Raw genomic sequence first — 20,467 nt, forward strand, 5'->3', positions numbered from 1 at the left:
TTTAATCATAAATTTGGGACAATAAAGACTTACAAAATTTATATATAACCAATAAATCACTTTAAAATATCAAGTAACTTAAAATTTCAATAATTATTCTCTCTTAAGAAATTTATTTTTTAATCAAAAAGCTGTAGAGGAAGAACTGTAGAGGCATTTGCATAATTCCCTAGTCTGTGTAGACACAACACAATTATTTTTTCTAGTTACATACCAACATGTTCAGCAATGGACTCCAATGATCCTCTGGAGCGTTCTGATTCTGTTAGTGATTTCCAGTTCTTGGCTGTTTCAGATCTGAAACAGAAAAATTAATGAGCAGAAATAAATGTATGCTGATGCTATAATAACTGGTGAAAAAAAGCAGTCAAGTCCTAGACAACTACCTCTTCTTCACAGGTGTGCTCCACCCTGTCACTTTCATCAAGCCTATTTCTGGCCCTCATCACTCTCAGTAGATGATCTTGCTTCTTTTAGTGAGAAAAACAGAGACCACCAGCATGAACTTTCTTACTGCCAAACTTTCCACCTACAAATATATCTATATTCACAGCCTTTCCTCCTGTCTGCAGGGAAGAAAAAGTGGTATCTTTCACCTTTACTCAAAGCTGATTATTTGAACCTCTTTCTTCCTAAAATCTCAAACAGTTCCAGAGCCTCTTCACTGGTGCTCCTCAATTACACATTCTCTTTCCTATAATCTTTAGTCCTTCAACCTGGAGATTTTTCCCCTTAGCTTGTATGCTATGAGCCTCAAAATTCTGCCCCTGAATTCTTCATTCTTCCACATCCTGCTGATGTCCTCTCTTATTCTTTAACAGGAAGAGCTACATTCTTCATTTTCTTGCCTTCTCTTTATTTGTAAAGTCATAGTATTTGCCTTCTACCTCTGTCTCTTTATAATGCCTTTAAATGCTATTTTATCATATTTAGTACTTGGCTCCCTTTATTCCCTCTGAATGCATATCTTTGAGTGATGTTGTTATATTTGTGGTTTCAACCACCATCTTTATGCCATATATCTCACCCTGACATCTTTCCTGGATAATTTCCCTTAGGTGAACTATGGGCACCTCACAATTAGTATTCTAAAACAAAAATCATAAGCTTCCCACAAAAGAACATATGATTTTTCATTTAGGTTAATAGAACTTTGACCCAACCAACTACTTAAGAGAAACCTGGGAGTCATTCTGAAGCAGATTTTTACTGCTTCACTATCTAGACTTGATTTAATTAGTCAAGTCTACTTCTTAAATATTTTTTAAGTATTTCTAAGGATAATTTTTTTTTTTTCAGAGTAAACTCTACCCCCAATGTGGGGCCCAAACTTGAGACCCTGAGATCAAGAGTTGCATACTCTACTGAGTGAGCTAGCCAGGCACCCCTACTTCTTAAATATTTCTAAATTTATCTACTATCTCTGTTCTTATTACCACTGATTATTTGAGGCCTGGCTTAGACTCCTGCTCTCCCTGCTTCTCTAAGCTTACTCTTTTCTCTTTCCTTCATAGAGTAGTCAGAAAGATTTCTCTGAACACAAGTGTAATTGCGTCATTCTCGTTAAAATCCTCCAATAGCCTGGTTAAAAAAACTAAAAGCCATTCAATAGTATATTATGTAAAAATCTAAAAAGAAAATTTACAGTTTATAATATAATGGAAAAATATACATAAAATCTAAGCATAAGAAATCCTAAAAAGAAATATTGTTGACATTTGCAATTCTGGGGTAGTTGGGTATATAATTTAAACTTTTCTTCTTTTTACTGCTTACCTCAGTATTATAATAATAATAATAATAATAATAATAATAACTAATATATAGTGATAATTGTATGCTAAGTTCTGCTCTAAGTTAAGTCTTTTAACCCCCATAACAAGTTAATTAGTCAGGTGTTATTATAGGGATACAAATCCCTATTAAAAAAACCTGAAGCACAGAGAGATTAAATAACTTGCCCGACAAAGTTAAATAGCTAGCTGGTACTGAAACCAGGATTCAAACTCAGGTAATGTGAAATTAATTATAATGAGTCTGGGGCGCATGGGTGGCACAGCGGTTAAGCATCTGCCTTCAGCTCAGGGCGTGATCCCGGCGTTATGGGATCGAGCCCCACATCAGGCTCCTCTGCTATGAGCCTGCTTCTTCCTCTCCCACTCCCCCTGCTTGTGTTCCTCTCTCGCTGGCTGTCTCTATCTCTGTTGAATAAATAAATAAAATCTTTAAAAAAAAATAATTATAATGAGTCTACATTATTTTTGTAACAGACAAAAAAAAAAAAATCCCTAAATATTTTCTTTAAAAACCTTCAAAGGCTTCATCTCTTCTGAAAAGTAGAAACTACTAAGGAAGAGTGAGTTCAAGGTTATCACAATTTGGTTTATATTTTTCCAGTCTCTTCTAACTTTAGCAACATCCTATTATGCTTAGTTTCTATGATATGCCAAGCTCCTTGCTGCTTTTGGTTATTCATGAATGCCCTTCTCTCTGAAATGCCCCCAATTTCTCAGTCCCACTGACTGTTTACCCCTTACTCACTGTTCAAAATTTATTTTAAATATTGCAGCCTGACTTTTTTATACACTATCTTACATACTCGAGTGTCACTACTTAATATCTTCTGTATTTGCATTAACTGGCTGCATAATATTCTATCCCTGGAAAGAACCATAATTTACCGGGCTAGTCACTCATTTTTGGACATAAAGATTGCTTCTAATGTGTTATATTAAGATAAAGGATGTTATGATAAACATATTCATGCAAATAGAGACTTCTGGTAGACCATATTTTCTCAAGCTAGGTTTCCAGAAGTTGGAATTACTGAGTCAAAGTTAGATTGTTTTCTACTTTTGAAACATTGGCAAACTGCTTTTCAAAAGGTCTATATCTACTTGCAATGCTACTACTAGCAATACTGGAGGATACTATTTTCATTGCAACCACCAGATTTCAGAAGTCAAAATGTATTTTTAAATCGGTACCTTATTATATATTTGATTTGTGATTGTAACATGACAAATTACTTTAGTGAAAATAAAAATATTAACCAATATTTTTACTTCTATAATTTCAGAGTTACTTAAAAGATAGTTCTACTAAAAGTCTCTCCTTATGCTTTTCACAAACTTTTCTCAAACAAGGCATAATATAGATAAGTTATCACAAATTTCTACCTGTGTAACGGAAGGGGCTTGATCTTGGGTTTTTCAGAAGCTGAGGAGAGCGTTTTAATCTGAGGCTTGGCTGTTGGTGATGTTTCCAAATCTCGGCTAAGCTCTGCTTCAGTTTTCTTAATGAATTCATCATATGACTAAGTTTAGAAAAATCAGAGGAGTCACTATACAGAATTTTAAAAAACTATTTTAAATTAGAAAATAGTATTTTTTATGGTAAAATATCCAAATAGTAAAGAAGATGTAATGTAAAAATCTTTCTCCCAGTACCACTGTCATTCCCCAGAGTGCTATCAAGTTATTCATAGATCCTTTTTGAAATAGTCTATGTAAAAGCAAGATGTATAGCTATAATCCTTAATCAATTAGGAAATGACAGTCTCCACTCTACAGAAATTTAATACCTATGAAGCAATACTTCAGGTTCTGCCACATTAAAAAACTTTTTTAGCTGATCATGTAATTGTTCTTTAAAGGCTGTCTTAATACTTCCATGTTATTTTCAAGAAGTTTAGCCATGATGCTGAGTTCAATGGCACCTTCTTGGGAATACAAATCCTTAGGAATACTTGGGAATATAAATCTTGAGGAAGAAGGGTGTGGTTAAGAATATGATAGTTCAGAATTACAAAAAATGTTATCAGCCATTCCGTATCTATTATCACTAATGTATAATTCTAATTTGGACGAAATCTAAGGAAAGCACTTCATCTATTATATTTCTTAATTTTCTGGCCTAAAATCCCTACTTTTACATCATTATCTGAGACTACAGCTGTTCTGTTTAACACTGTATGTTCAGTACCTACTGAGTGTCTGGCCCCAAAAAGGCTGTCAATAAATATTAAGACTGAATGAACATATGGATGCTACTCAATTGCTACAGACCCCTAAAACTTGGGCTAAAATCCCTACTTTTACAGCTTTCACTATCCATTTTACCTTCCTCTGAATTCTGATCTGAAAGCTATACTTACATGAATGTAGTTGACTTATTACAACTGTGACTAAATAAAATCCAAAGATGATATATGAAATGCTATACATTATGTATTTCTCCATCATATACTATAATTCTAAAACCTAAATACAGAATTTTCTCTTGTCTGTAAACCATTTAATAAAATGTTGAATGATATGGATCCTATGGCATTTCTTTAGAGGTCTTTCTGGTTGCCATATCCATTAAGGAACATTTTTGAGCAATGCTTTTCAATTAAGCATATTTCATTTAATTTTCAATGGTTTCTCATTACCTACACCAGTGCTTTTAAATCCTGGGCCCCACCCTAGTCCAATTAATACCTCTGGGAGTGAGCCTGAATATTCGTATTTTTCAAAAAGCTCCTCAGTTAATTCTAATGTGTGCTCAGGCTGAAGACTGCTGACTGGAAGTCCAAACTCATCAGTCTGATTCTAAGGTCGTGAACATAATCTTTATTTTCAAATTTTATTTCCCAATACTTTCCAACATGATCTTGCCAGTATGGTCATTCTACCTTAGCCACTCTTTTCCTATTTCTAAACATCTGTGTGAGTTACAATCCCTGTTCCCACCTCTGTATCATGTACCCGTGTAAATGTCTATTTTCTCCACATCTGTTAACAGCCTTATCTTCTATGTGGAAGATAGTGTAGTATAATGGTAAGGGTACAAAATTCAGAATTAGAGATATATTAAAATCCTAGCTTTACCACTCATGAGCTGTGTATCCCTGAATATCATTAATCTCCCTGACACTCAGTTTCCTCATCTGTAAGACAGGGACAGTAAAGCCATACCTTGTTGCTTGAGGATAAATGAAAAATATGTGTGAAGTAATTAGCTGAGTTCCTGGCATACAAATAGGCACTTAAATATCTGATGATTAAACTAATAAAGGTAGGAGGAACACATATTTGGTGTGACCACAACAAGGACCATTAAAAAGACAGAAATACTGGCTAAACATAACAAAAAGCTTTCTAACATTTAGAGAACCTATAGTCCAACAATGAAACCAACTGCCTTGAAAATCTGAAATTTCCTTATTACTCGAAGTGTTCAGGTAGAAGCTGAATGATCTTCTCTGGTGATGCCGTAAGAAGGAATTCTTGTGAGGAGCAGGAAGTTTAGATCGATTCTATGATGAATGTAGCATTTTAGGAACATGAGGCTGGCAGAAGGTATGCAAGCAGAGACAGGGACATTCAAGAGGTTATGCAGAGAGGTCATGAGGCTCCAAACAGCGTGATGGCAGTTGGAATGGAAAATGACAAGCAAGAAAATTTATAAAGAAAAGAATCAGTGGATCTGGTGACCAAATGGATAGGAGAAAATAGAATAAGGAAGCTATCAAAACCAGGTTTCCAGCCTGGGGTAGAATCAGGGAAGGCTGCTAGAGCTTGGGAAAAGAGTCAAGTTTAGAATTATCATTTTGGAGCCATTCAAATAGTACAAAGAGTCACATTAATAAACTTGTGTGGCATGAAATATCACTCTGCTTAAAAAACAAATTTTTGTAAAAAGGCAGTAACAATTCCAATAGCTAGAATTATTGATCTTTTTTTTAAAAATTGAATTATTTGTCTAATGATTCTTTGCTTCAGAGGGCATGGATATCAATCTTTCGTTGACCTAATCTTATTTAGAAAAAACCCCTTTATTTAGTACTTGATTTTAATATTTAATTGTTTAGATAACCTCAGACTGTTTAAAAAGAGGTTAAAATGTGGCACCAAACTAATATCGAAAAATTCTAATCCATTACTTTATTAACAGCATTAAAAACATTTTAGTCTTCACATATACATTAGCCTTGATATTGAACCCCCTTCCTCCTATGTCTAACCTCTAACTGTTTGATCAGACTGGCTTCTTGGGCTTTCAATCTTTCCTTCTGCCGTTTTCTCTGTTCCTTCTTCAGCTGGTCCACAACTGATTTCCTTTTTCGCAGCTCATCCTTTAGGGCTCTGATTCTACCTTCAATGTCACTTTGGTCAGATGTTGTTTCTGAAAGAGATACAAAATCTCTTATTAATTTTAACTTAGGAATAGTTAACTTGGGGCATCTGGGTGACTCAGTTGGTTAAGTGTCTGACTCTTGATTTTGGCTCAGGTCATGATCTCAGGGTCCTGGTACTGAGCCTTGCTTCAGGCTCCACACTCAGCAGGGAGTCTACTTGAGATTCTCTCTCTCTCCCTCTGCCCCTAGCCTGCCTTGCTCCCTCTCTCTCTCAAGTGAATAAATAAATCTTAAAAAAAAGAATAGTTAATTCAATAACAATTATATTAATGAAAAGCAGCAATGTGATATTAAATAAAGTCAATCTAACATTTAAAATTAAAGAATTTGAGCTTTTGAAAAAAATTTATTAGTGATTTACGTTCCCCCTCCTTTCCCCTAAATCTCTACTGGGTGGCAGGGGCGGGGCGGGGGGGAAGGTCTCCTCCTATTTATTTTCACTTTCTAATTTTACTATTTGAAATTGCAAATAAATCTCAAGGTACCCTGCCTTGGTGAGATAAGCAACTAGAAGTTGAAATTAGTAAATTAGTAAAATTTGGACATTGTAAGGAATTATTTCCTGATGACAAGATAATCACGTTTATCTGTCCTTCCCCTTACTTGTTAATAGTTTTTAAGTAATATTAAAAACAAACTGAAATTCTGTCTTTTGTTGTTTTCAAAGTAGGCTCCACGCCCAGCATGAAGCCCAGTGTAGGACCTGAACTTAACCACGGATCAAGACCTGAGCTGAGATCAAGAGTCGGATACTTAACTGAGCCACCCAGACACCCTGAAATTTTGTCATTTTATCTCTTTAAAGATTTATTTATTTTAGAGAAAGAGAGAGAGTGTGTGTGTGTATGTGTGTGAGCAGGGGAAGGGGCAGAGGGAGAGGGAGAGAGAGAATCCCAAGCAGACTCCCCACTGAGTGCAGAGCCCAATTGCAGGGCTTGATCTCATGACCCTGAGATCATGAACTGAGCCAAAACCAAGAGTGGGACGCTTAACCAACTGAGCCACCAAGGCACCCTGAAATTTTGTCATTTTAAACTGTGAATCATCAGATGATGTCTTAATACCACATAAAAGGAAAGAGAGAAATTAAAAAGAAATATACTCCGCTGTAACCTTTCTTTAGAAGCTCTTAAAATATTTAAAATAACTGAAATGAAGCTAGTTAAATCTTATTTTCTTCCCAATAGTTTCCTAAACATGCGAACACACAAAGTAGATATGCAGTCACAGCAAAATCATGAAAAAGACATTTCCTTAAAATAAGTGCCACATACATGCTATGAAATAGTATCATTTAAAGATGCTGCTTAGGGCAACCCTCTTGGGTCCCCTCCCTCCTCGGGAGCTTTGTACTATCACTTTGCTATCGCTCAATAAACCTTGCTTCGCTGCGAAAGGAAGAAAGGAAGGAAGGGAGGGAGGATGGAAAGAAGAAAGGAAGAAAGAAGATGCTTATTTCACTACATATGGAAATTACATAGAATAAAAATGACTATTCCTTACAGTTCCTCCTAAAATCACACGATGGTATCATTTCCACACACTAATGCTGAATGAGACATTTAATAGCAATAGAAATACTATTACAATAGAAATATTATTATATATAGATCTGAAGACTCAGATGTACATTACATTACACCATAAATAACCAGGTGTTTTTCAGGTACTTTAGATTAAATTGCATAAGAACTAGTTACGGAATTTACTTAAATGCAAAAGGATTATAGTTTTTTGTGATAGTGTGATCCCAATATCTGGATTAGAAATAATGAAATCTAAGCTCCTGTCACTTCTATACTGCTGACTTAAGGTGCCTCTGGAAAGTTACACACATCTTACACCAGTGGTGGCATCATACTGAGCCCCTAGCATGGGCAAAGCTCACTATTTACTGACCAACATTCACAAAATAACATAATAATAAAGGCCCTTTTCAAGGTCTACTACTGGTAGTCAGTAAGGTGTTTGACGCCTACCGATTTCTAGAATTGATGTGAAGTTCAATAAGGTGACTAAAGCACACAGCACAGCACCTCACCTACCATAAAAGTGCAATAAATGATGGGGCGATTCATACTCATATAAGACCAACATTTTATGTAGCTATATTTTAGGTAACATATTTTTTGGTCTAAAACTAAAAACGGTGGTGGTGGGGAGAAAGCAACTATTTCCCTTATTATTTTTTTTTTAATTTATAAAAAAAGTAATCAATTGGTTTCAGGGTTAAAAGGTTCTGAACACTTAGTGGCAGGCTTTTTAGAGATCCAATTGATGATTCTAGTATAACAATTGGGAGTAGGACTGCAGGCTGACCTAAAAATTAAAATCTTTCTAAAATGAAGTACAAACCCATACATTTGCATCTTCTAAAATTGTGCTTCTTTTAGCTTGATGAGCTTTTACGTGCTTCCAAAACTTGAGACATTACTTTGATAAAATTATATACAGGACCATTATATTCCCACAGACTCAGTTTCAACTTTGCCCCCGTTCCAAAATGATTATTTTAAATTAATACATTTTAAAAATTGCATATGCCAGCAGTGATTATTCTAATAAAAATATTTATCATCTGTGGTTGTGAAGATTTAACAGCAGATGATGAAAAACTTGGAGTTTTTAGATGAAAGACGCTGGAAAATGTTTCTATTTTTAAGTACTAAAGAAATCAAAGTATACAAATCAAGGGAAATTAAAGTCTACGAGAGTAAATGGGAATATATTATATATCTGCCCAAATATAGTATTACTGCATAGTACTTATCATTAGTAACATCTAAGAGAATCTCTAGATGAATTTATTGCCTTTATGGAATTCTCTCCTTTAGGGATTCTTTGGGTAGTGGGGAAGAGAGCAGGGGACAGGTAAATGATACTTCGGTTTAAACACATCAAGATGGACAGAATAATCTAATCGAAAAAATTAAGTTTCTGATTATTTGGCACATATGGCCTGTATTAATTTGGCTGGTAACAAACTCCATCACGTGAGAAAGGCATTATATAACTCCACTACATTAAAATTGACCACAAACACTGCATTTAATGATGTCATCATTAACAGGTAGATGTCATCTATAGTTTAAAAATCTCAGAGCTATTTCTCTAAAACTATTCTTACTTGAATTACGTTTTATCAATAAAATAGTATCTTATTAACATTATCATTAATTCTTGGTCTGTAACTCATGCAGGGATGGTTATGACATTATTCCATGGAACAGATGGAAAAGATTATCCAATATGGGAAAGAAACTTGGAGAAAGTCACCAGTGAGTAACGGAGCCAAGATAAGATTCCATGTTTCCAAGTATCAAGTTTATATCTACTGACATGTTACTCCACTGGCTGTAACTTTTCACCAGAGTACGGGAAAGCAAATACATAAAATAATAATAATTTTCAACAAATAAATATGGTAGACAACATTCTTCAACTGGGCTGACCTAGTAATTCCATTTTTTTTTTTAAAGATTTTATTTATTTATTTGACAGAGATAGAGACAGCCAGCGAGAAAGGGAACACAAGCAGGGGGAGCGGGAGAGGGAAGAAGCAGGCTCATAGCAGAAGAGCTTGATGTGGGGCTCGATCCCATAACGCTGGGATCACGCCCTGAGCCGAAGGCAGACGCTTAACCGCTGTGCCACCCAGGCGCCCCTAGTAATTCCATTTCTAAGAATTTATTCTTACTGAAATATTCAACAAGAATATATACATGAAGATGTTCATTAGAGCATTATTGGCAATTTTGAGAAAATCTGAATGATCATCACTAGGGAAATGGTTAAATAACTTATGGTATATCTACTCTTTGAAATATTATGCAGTTATTCAAAGAAAAAGAGTGGTTTATAAATATGGGTGTCAGAAAATCCCATGATTTATTATCGTTTGAAACACTAAAAACAGGGGATACAGAAAAGGATCAAAGGCCAAAATAAGAATAATATTTTTCACTTTTCTTCTATTAAATGTCTACTCTCAAATGCAAACTGAAAATGAGCTCAATAGGCATACATCAAATAGAGTATTAATCATCCCTGGAACCTTACATAAACTGAGCAATGCCTATATAGACATGTTTCCCAAGATCAAATCTTATAGACTGAAGTCTTATAGAATAGAGGCTGTTCATTCTTTCATAATCTAATACCACAGAGTTTTATAGTAGCATAGAGGTTACAGGAAAATAGACAATGTTCGCCACTGCTATTTGCAATCTGTTCTCTACCTTTCCTCCTTTGAAACTTAAACTAACCTTCACTACCTCTTCCTATCTCTCCTCATGGTCATCATTCATTCATTCAAGAAACATTTAATAAATACCTGTCATTTGCAATGCAAAGTACCTGCTAGGTTCTGGTGCGACAAATGTTAACAAGATACAGACTCTCCTTTCCAGGAGTCTATACGCTAGTAAGGGAGACCCACCGGGTAAAGTCTGGTTACAATTTATATGCTGTCTGGTATAACAAGTTGAAGCACAGAGCACTATGAGAACACATAAGCAGTACCTGGCACATAGAAAAAAAATTCAACAAATGTCTGATGAATAAATGACTGCCCATTAACAACCCAAGAATATAACAGTTTGTCATATTTTGTGTAATAAGGGAAAAAATTATCAATGAAAAACAATGAAATTATGTGATTTAATCTTGGCAAGCAAAAAGCCTTTACAAATGCAACAAAGGATAACATTATACTAACATATGGACAGACAAAGCTTATTAAAGAGGAATTCAAATATAATACGAAGAAAACTAATTCTTTGTTATTAGTCTTACCTGACTGTGTCATAGATAATGACTCATCTGACCAACTGTAACAGCGTTGATGGGACTTGACAGGTAGACGATACTGTCCTCCAGTCCTATGACTTCCTTTGCTAGACTCCTGCTTTGACACGGATGTGCAGCTTTTGGGAGGTGACTGTTCAAACAGAAAACCAAGTGGGAACTGTTTTGTGATACATTTGTAAAATCTATTTAATATTCAAGATACCAAGCAGTTAAAGATATTATTTACGAAGAGTTTTAAATAACTCTATTACATAAAAAAGTAAAAACAGTTTACAAATTATACAAAGGAGAAGACCTCAATTTTTTTTAAGTTACAGAAAAAAGTTATAAAGAAGCATGCTTTTTAAAAATGTTTATAATAAAGTAGGAGTGGCTACTATTTAAGTGATATTTACCCTCTTATTTTTTTAAAAGATTTTATTTATTTGAGAGAGAGTGAGAGAGAGAGAGGAGTGGGGAGAGAGAAGCAGACTCGTGGCTGAGCAGGGAGGCCAACATGGGGCTCCATCCCAGGACTCTGATATCATGACCTGAGCCAAAGGCAGATGGTTAAGCCTGGGCCACCCAGGCGCCCTTACCCTCAATTTTTTTTATTAAAAAAATTCTAAACGTAGTGCAGGTATCTTTTTAACATAGTAATTTAATTTCCTTCAGATAATATACCCAGAAGTGGAGTTGCTGGATCATATGGTAGCTCTCCTTGACAGATAAATGGATAAAGAAAACATGGTGTATGTATGTGTGTGTGTGTGCATGCTTTCTCTCTCTCTCTCTCTCTCTCTCTCTCTCTCTCTCTCACACACACACACACACACAGGGGAATACTATTCAGCAATAATGAAGGGAGGAAATCCTGCCATTTGCAACACGGATAGACCTTGAAGGCATTGTGCTAGGAGAAATAAGTCAGAGAAAGACAAATACTGTATGATCTCACTTATATGTAGAATCTTTTTTTTTTTTTTTTTAAGATTTTATTTATTTATTTGACAGAGATAGAGACAGCCAGCGAGAGAGGGAACACAAGCAGGGGGAGTAGGAGAGGAAGAAGCAGGCTCATAGCAGAGGAGCCTGGTGTGGGTCGATCCCATAACGCCGGGATCACGCCCTGAGCCGAAGGCAGACGCTCAACCGCTGTGCCACCCAGGCGCCCCATATATGTAGAATCTTAAAAACAAAACAAAACAAAAAAAAACTCATAGAAGAAGAGATCAGATTTGTGGTTACCAGAAGTGAGGGGAATTGGAGGAAGGTGGGCAAAGGTACAAACTTCCAGTTATAAGATACGTAAGTCCTAGGGATGTAGTGTACAATGTAATGACTACAGTTAATGTTGCTATATGGTACGTGGGAAAATCGCTAAGAGAGGAGCATAAACATTCTCATTATAAGGAAAAAGACATTTTTTGGTTACTATATGAAATGAGGGATATTAACTAAATTTATTGTAACAATCATTTCAAAATATATACATGTCAAACCATTATGCTGTACACCTTAAACTTAAACAGTTCTGTGTACCAGTTGGTACTGAAAAAGAACCTTAAAAATAATAAATATGTACTAGTTTTGTGGAAAGAAGGAAAAAAGAGGAAGGGAGGAAGGGAAGAAAAGAGAGCGTAAGAAGACTGTCCACAAGAGAGTATTACAAACGATATAATTTCTACCCTGGTGTCAGGTGGAAGTGAGAATGTCTAGCTATCATCACTTCCTATATCTGTGAATTTGGGCAAGCTGCCTAGCCTGCTGAGCTACAGAGTGGGGCTTAACACAGTATCTGTAGAACTCTTGTGAGGATAATCCACATAAGGCATTCAGCATATTAGCTAATACTTGTAAGTAAGCAATCAATAAATACTAGTTTTTACTATAAAAACCACTTTAAGACACACTAGTTTTATTTCTTTGACGTATTTTCTTGAGAGGAAAAAAACTAATTTTTAGAGACTGATCAGGTGATGGCTATTCTGAATCTCAATAACAAAGCTAGGTAGGATCTAATCAATTCACAGGAAGCAATAAGATCGTGTCAAAAAACACAGTTTGGTTTAAATTCCATGCTACAGTTATGCATACAAGCCAATTTTCACATAATAACTAAGAATTTGCTAACATGATAATTTAATTAGAAGCCTTTTATAATCTAAAACCACTGTTTTCAGGTATGCACGCAAGGCATTGGAATATTTTGCAACATAGCAGGGAAAAGGTTCTTCATTAGATCATTGGATAAAAAATGTTTTTCCTCCAAATCTTTCAGGTCCCATAACACACATGAATCTGACTGATTTTTCAATAGGGGAAATGCAATTCATTCTTCGTATCCACAATGAAATGAAGACTCTACCAAAGGAAGGATATTCCACTCTGAATTTAAGTGTATTCCTTTTTTTAGACATAGAGAGACTTTAACAAAGTTTGTGTTCACTTAATATTTAATAATATTATGCTAATTTCTTTATATACTTTATAAAATCAAATTAAAAAATAAAAACAGTTAAGTTTCTAGTTTAAGTTTTTATCAGGTTTTTTTGATGAAGTATAGAATTAGGGACAATGTGGAAAACCTTATTCTAATAGTGACCATTATTCTAGTTGAGAGTCAATAACCATTTCAGGTCTGCTTTAAAGAGATGAAACCACTACTTTTATTCTGATTTATAAGGGCGGTTATTAATTAAATTATAGAAAAGGCACAACGGTATGGTTTAAGATCTTATTGTTTCTATTATATGACAGAATACAGATTTTAATAAGAACCTGTATTTTTCCCATATATTATCTTTAAATTTAAATTAAACTTAAAATATCTTTTTTTTTTAAGTTTTATTTTTTTAAGTAATCGCTCCACCCTACGTGGAGCTCAAACTCATGACCCCAAGATCAAGAGTCACGTGTTCTACTGGCTGAGCCAGCCAGGTGCCCCAACCTTAAATTATCTTTTCAAAATTTTAGAAGTTCCTGGGGTACTTGGGTGCCTCCATCAGTTAAGTGTCTGCCTTTGGCTCAGGTTGTGATCCCAGAATCCTGGGATCGAGCCCCTGCATCTCCCTCTTCCTCTAGTGTTTCCCCCAACCCCGGCTTGTGCTTTTTCACGCTTACTCTCTCTCAAATAAATAGATAAAAATCTTAAAAGATTTTAGAAGTTCCTATCCTCTCAATACTAGACTTAATAATAACTGCCACTAAAGCTAAAATTCATATATTTATAAATCTTTAGAATTCAATGAAAATCTTTACTCCTGTTCAAATGTCATATACTATATGTTACAGGTATGGGCGATAGTCAACACTGTCATGAATTGCAAGAATATAACTGTTAAAAAAAAACAACTGTTAATAATATACTTTTTAGACAGGCTTTTGTCTACAGAAGTCTTCAGGATTCAATATATATTAACTTACATGTTTACTAGGAGAAGAAGACGACTCCAGTTCTTGTGAAAAAACCATTTCTTCAGTAAGTACACTATGATCTGGACTCCCCGGCTGCTCCTGAACTACAGACTCAGATGGCATATACCCAACGGCAGGGCTGCCCAATTCTTCCGGAACAGAGCTTTCACTGTGTAGGTGAGAGTAGGAAGGTACTGGAGATCCTGCTTCACTTGCTGTTTCTACAGAGAGAGTAAAAACAAGAAAAAGTCCACAATCTTGGTCAAAAGAAATGTTCAACTATTATACTTTGCATTTGCTTTTTGCATAATTTCACTTGTTGCATTTAGACATAATTTTTAACCTCATCACTTAATGAATCACATTACTATAAAGTCTATTAGTCGAAGAATTTTGACTGATGCACATTGAGAGAAGGGCTTAGTTAAAAGTCCTCAGAGGAATTGTTTTACATTTTTAAAAATATCTTTAAGGCTTAACAGAAGAAAGTTGGATTCTCATATCTGCTTCTGTCTGCAATCTGTGGCTATATGTTGTTTTGGTTGAAGCATATGCAGAAAATCTGGCCTCACTAAGAATATATGTAATTAGAAAGGGAAGAGTATTCCAATAGTCTTTATAGATAATTGTGGATATTCTTTTTTGATGTTACACCAAAACTTGACAATTGGTAGTTTCCTACATGTTACCTGTAATGTGGAATCTGAAGTCGTATGAATAAACTTCTTGTGATCTATTAACATTATAATCCTTTGGTCAACTCTGCACTTTCAATGGATTTTTTTACTCATGCATGATTTTTCTAAATCATCACTGGTCATGTGGAAAACATTGGTTCACTGAGTTATTAAGATCTTCCCAATGCTGACACATTTCATCATATAATATGAAAAGATGATTCTGGGCCGAATCTCAGACTTCTAGAGGCCGAGGTGCTCTGCAAGTAACCATGCCGCGTAGAAGCTGGAGCTGCACCTCCCGCATGGCCGCCCCGCCATCCAGCCAGGCACTTCAGATGGGCGCTGTGCCTAGACCAGTGCCAGCGGCTCTGCCACCAGCAGCACCTCCGCCACCTGCTGGTGGCTCACCAGCTGTGGCACTCTGGTGGCCAGGTCTCATGGCCCGAATGGCAACCACTGCAGCTGGTGTGGCCGTGGGCTCTGCTGCCGGGCACCCATCACAGGGGGCTTCAGTGGAGGAAGTGATGCTTAGCCTTCAAGGCCTGACATCACTTACCAGGAGCCTCAGGGAACCCAGCCAGCATACCAGCAGCAGTAGTAGCAGTTTGGCCCATGCCACTAGGAGATGAAACAGTTTCTGGAGTGTGCCCAGAACCAGGGCAACCTTAAGCTTTGTGAAGGTTTCAGCGAGGTGCTGAAACAGTGCAGATGTGCAAATGGATTAATCTCATCAAGAAGTTCAGACTGAAGATATGAAAAATCATCTCTCATGACCAAGTTAAACATAAAAATATAACTAACAGTGAATATATAAAGTATAAAGCCACCAGTTAAACCTCTCCATCATTAAATACAGTTTTCTTCAGAACTGGAATGAAAAAGGGAGTTCTTACTATATAGAAGTTCATTGAGATGGTCTGAGTTTGGGGCTGGGAAGATGTTTGTGTGCCTCCTTAAATCACCTTTTGTGACGTTTTTATTTGTGAATTAGTTAGAATAGTGATTTTTCTCCCCCCCCCCAAAAAAAAGAAAGAAAAGAAAAGATGATACTGATTAATATCATCACCCAACATATCAGGAAAGTATTTTAAGTACTGGAAAGCGGTCCAGCTCACAATGGGGAAAACAGCATTTCTAAAATCCTAAACTTTCACTTGAAAGCTTCAATTTTATCACTCGCAATAAATACTTGTTCTCCTTGAAGAGTCAGAGTTGCTTCATTTATTTCTGAGAAACTATTGGCCAAATACCTAAGTATAAGTAACCATGGTTTTCAGTCATTTAAGTAAAAATGGTGCTCGATAAAAAAAATGGCTAGTTCAGCTTACAATTCAAATCACTGCATTAAGTGCTTTTCTTCAAGGTAACCACTATTCTTCGGCACACGCAAGTGCTTTATGTGTATTTCCTATTTTGTCACACAAAATATTAAAAAGATAAATACTCAGAGGTTGAGATTCAACAAAATTCATATTTGTAAATACTTATTTAAGGACAATCTTACATAAAACTGGCATGTTATCATTAGTGCAAAGTGGTAAAGAATACAATGTCTACTAACACAGTTTGGTGCCACTGCCTTGATTCATGCTGAGGCACCAGCAATTTTACCCACCATTATATTTGCTACATCAGTGTAATGTCAACAAAGTGAAAAAGGCAAACAACATGTTAGTATTATTATAAAAATAATTTTGACCTCCTAGACCCTCTGAAAGGATCTCAGGGCCTCCCCCAGAGTTTCACCGGCCATACTTTAAGAACCACTGCTCTAGGATTCATACTTGGGATTGCAACCACTGAATTGTAGGATACGTGTACCTCACTTTTATTCTTTTATCGATTGCTTTTACTTTTTATTTATTTTAAGAGAGAGTGAGCATGAGCACAAGAGGGGGGAGGGGCAGAGAGAGAATCTTAAGCAGGCTCAGTGCAGAACCTGATGTAGGGCTCAATCTTACGACCCTGAGATCATGACCGGAGACAAAATCAAGAGTTGGAGGCTCAACCAACTGAGCCACCCAAGCAGCCCTCAATTAGCTTTAATGCCTCTTTTTCCAACCTGTTTATCAAACTAGGTTTAACAATTAATATACCAGAAGCTCCTTGTTCTACTTACATACCAACAGGTTTGACAGGTATTGTGAAAGGGTTGAATGATGCCCCTCAAAAAGATATGTCCATGTCTTAACCCCCAGAACCTATGAATGTAGTCTTAGTTTGAAAAAAGGTCCTTGCAGATGTAATTAAGGATGTCATGACAAGGGGTGCCTGGGTGGCTCAGTTGGTTAGGCAACCGACTCTTGAGTTTGGCTCAGGTCATTACCTCAGGGTTGTGGGACTGAGCCCCGCGATGGGCTCTGTGCTTAGTTCAGAGTCTGCTTGGGATTCTCCCTCTGAATCTGCTCCCAGCCCCCACCCCCGGCAGCTGCTCACATGCTTGTGTATGTACATGCTCTCTCTGAAATAAATAAAATATTTTTTAAAACAATGGCAGGATCTCCACTGACAAGTTTCCTTATGAGACAAAAGAGGAGCAGACAGACCTGGAGGACAGAACAGTGTGAGACTAGAGTTAGGCAGACGCAAGGAATGCCTACAGCACAGCCACCACAAGCTTGAGGAGGAAGAATTGTTCCCTGGAACCTTGAGAGGGAGCACAGTGCTGCCAACACCTTGCTTTTATACTTCTGGCCTCTAGAAGTGATAGAATAAAATTAACACACATATTTTTTTTTAAGCTAACAAATTTACAGTAATTTGTTACAGCAGCCCTAGGAAATGGATACAGGCATGAAATAGTATTGCTTTATGGTTTCAATGCCGGATTACTAATAAAGTTGAACATCTTTTCAGATGTTTATTGATAATTTGGAGTTCTTCATTTGTGAATTATCTGTTCTTTTGCCCATTTTAAAAAATGTATGTGTCATTATATTTTTGATTCATAGGAGTTGCTTGCATATTCTTATACTATTCCTTTGACAGTTGTATGTGTTACAGATACCTTTTTATTTTGTTGTTTTACTTTTTTTATGGTATATTAATGAAGAGAAATTCTTAATTTATTGAAGTCAAATTTATTGATCTTTCCCTTTATGGTTTTGCTTTGTATAACATGTTAAAGAAATCTTTCCCTCCATTTGATGTCGTATAGCTAGTCTCTTCCATGGTCCTGCAAAAGTTCTAAAATTCTAATTTTTAGATTTAAGCCTTTTTTTTTTAATCCTTTAGCTGAATCTTTCTAGATTGTCAATGTAGGGATCCAATTCATTTTTCCCTGCCCCCAAAATTTATTGGAGAGTCTCTCCTTTCCTCACTGCTCTGTAAAGTTACCTGTGTCAAAAGTCAACTTTCCATATATGCATGAGTCTTTTTCTGGGCTGTTTCATAGTCTTTTCGTCTATCTCTGCAAATAATCCCATTTTAATTACTGCACTTTTACAAATTTTGTTATGTAGTAAAGTAATTTCTCCATTTTGTGGTTCTTCTTTAGCAGTGTCTTTACTTTTTGTTCCTTTGTTATTTCACATAAATTTTAAAATGAGCTCGTCAAAACCTATGAAGAAATCTTGCTGGGTTTCTGATATAAATTGTCTTGAATCTGTAAGTTCAGGCAGAATTAACATCTTTATGACACTGAATCTGTGAGTATGGAAAAGCATTCTATATATTTTGGTCTTCTCTAATGTCTCCTAATAAAATTCTAAAGTTTTCTCCATAAAGATCTTGTATATTTTTTAATTTATTTCTAATACTTCATATTTTTTATTTCTATATTAGATTTTCTAACCAACTTCTGCTGCTCTATAGACATGTATCTGAATTTTGTTTATTAATTTTATATCCAGCAACAATGCTAAACTCACTTGTTAATTCTAATAACTGACATGTAAATGCTCGATTTTCTATGTGCACAGCTTTAAAATCTGTAATAGTGAGTTCTGCTTCTTTCTTTCACTCCTTAGGTGAAAAATAAAAGCATCTTTGTCTTATTTCCAAATGCAAAGGGAATGTTTTCTGTTTTACCATTAAGTATGGTACCTTGCTGTAGGTTTGGTTTTTCATTTTTGTTAATTGATATCCTAGATCAGGTAAAGAAAGCTCCCTGCTATTGCTACTTTATCTGAAATTTATTACAAATGCTTTTTGGATTTTATCGAGTACCTTTTCTAAATCCATCAAGATGTCATGTAATCTTCCCCCCCACAACCTGTTTAAGTAATTTGCCACATTACCAATTTTTAAGAGTGTGTTAAACCCTCCCTGGTCATGGAATAACCCATTTCCACTTCATGGAATTTACCCATTTCTTTTAAGTTTTCAAGTATATTAGCATAAAGTTATTCACAATATTCTCATATTTCCAATGTTTGCGGCATTTGCAACTGGATTGCCTTCTTCACACTTAATCATTCACCTTTTAAAAATAATTAAGTAAATCTTCCAGTTATCTTAGGCTTTGGTTTGTAGTCTGAACAGAGTTAGTATTTATTACCTTTCTGTTCTGTTCTCTCGTCCTCAAGTTCTTTCCTAGGAGTTTTAGGTTTTATTAATTCTTTGTCCCAGGCAGCCAAAGCTTGTTTTTCCATTTGACGAATTTCTGCTTCCTCTGCATCCAAACGTCGCTTCCACTCGAGAAGCTCCTCTGCATGTTGTCGCCGTTGCATTAGTTTTTGCTCTCGCTTTGTCAAAAACCTATGGTCACACCATGAAGAACAGTCAGAGAACAAATCTATGGGCAGAAATCACTCTGAGAGCTCTACCACTCATTGCCTTATCAACAAGCTGTGTAAAAACAGGACATTCATACAACTCCTTTGAAAAAACTTTGAAATAACAGAAGCTTTGATGAGTCAACTTATTCAGAAAACAAAAGAATTTATGTTTTACTTGTAATTGTTTGTAAAGATTAGCAAAAGAAAAACAGTGGCAAATTTAGAAAAGAAAATCTTCAGAATATCTGGACATCCATGGCTGATAATACTTAACTTACACATTCACTTCTCATAGGTGACTCTTTTTCATAACAGAAGATATAAGGAATTTATTCTGAAGGTTCATACCAGAAAACACACAAACCCAAACCCAAAACAACAAAGACTAAAACAACAACAAAAAAACAAATCTCAAAGCCCCCAAACAAGCAAGCAAACAAAAAAGACATGTTCATGTCCCTTTTTGACTTTTACTTTCAAATTCAGTCTGGTTTTATTTCAGGTATCACTACACCACTCTTTGGTCCCCACTGCCTAAGAGATGCAAAGTGAGGTGATCATTATGGAGAGAACACTGAGCACCACAGTCAGATGCCTTATGCTTATAAACATAACTAATTATTTACTTATGTGAAAGGATGCAACCAATGTCTCAAATTTCTCAATTTAACCCAATCTCT

At 35.8% G+C, this 20,467-nt stretch overlaps 1 protein-coding gene and 1 pseudogene across 4 annotated transcripts in view; one reads left to right on the forward strand and one right to left on the reverse strand.

Annotated features, from left to right (window-relative positions):
* The window catches only part of CEP350 (centrosomal protein 350), a 150,115-nt gene that overhangs the window by 24,034 nt on the left and 105,614 nt on the right, over positions 1-20,467 (reverse strand). For all 4 annotated transcript variants that reach the window (XM_019801310.2, XM_034666851.1, XM_019801309.2 and 1 more), the window contains 6 exons: positions 19,568-19,767; positions 14,399-14,610; positions 10,979-11,123; positions 6,011-6,171; positions 3,180-3,316; positions 215-297 (listed from right to left, as the gene is read on the reverse strand). In XM_019801310.2, the coding sequence (XP_019656869.1) occupies positions 215-297; positions 3,180-3,316; positions 6,011-6,171; positions 10,979-11,123; positions 14,399-14,610; positions 19,568-19,767 (938 nt within the window). The remainder of the gene's footprint in view (positions 1-214; positions 298-3,179; positions 3,317-6,010; positions 6,172-10,978; positions 11,124-14,398; positions 14,611-19,567; positions 19,768-20,467) is intronic.
* On the forward strand, positions 15,339-15,903 carry LOC105238345 (annotated as a pseudogene).

The sequence above is a fragment of the Ailuropoda melanoleuca genome, chromosome 8 (genome assembly GCF_002007445.2).
Source record: "Ailuropoda melanoleuca isolate Jingjing chromosome 8, ASM200744v2, whole genome shotgun sequence".
In the NCBI taxonomy this organism is placed as follows: domain Eukaryota; kingdom Metazoa; phylum Chordata; class Mammalia; order Carnivora; family Ursidae; genus Ailuropoda; species Ailuropoda melanoleuca.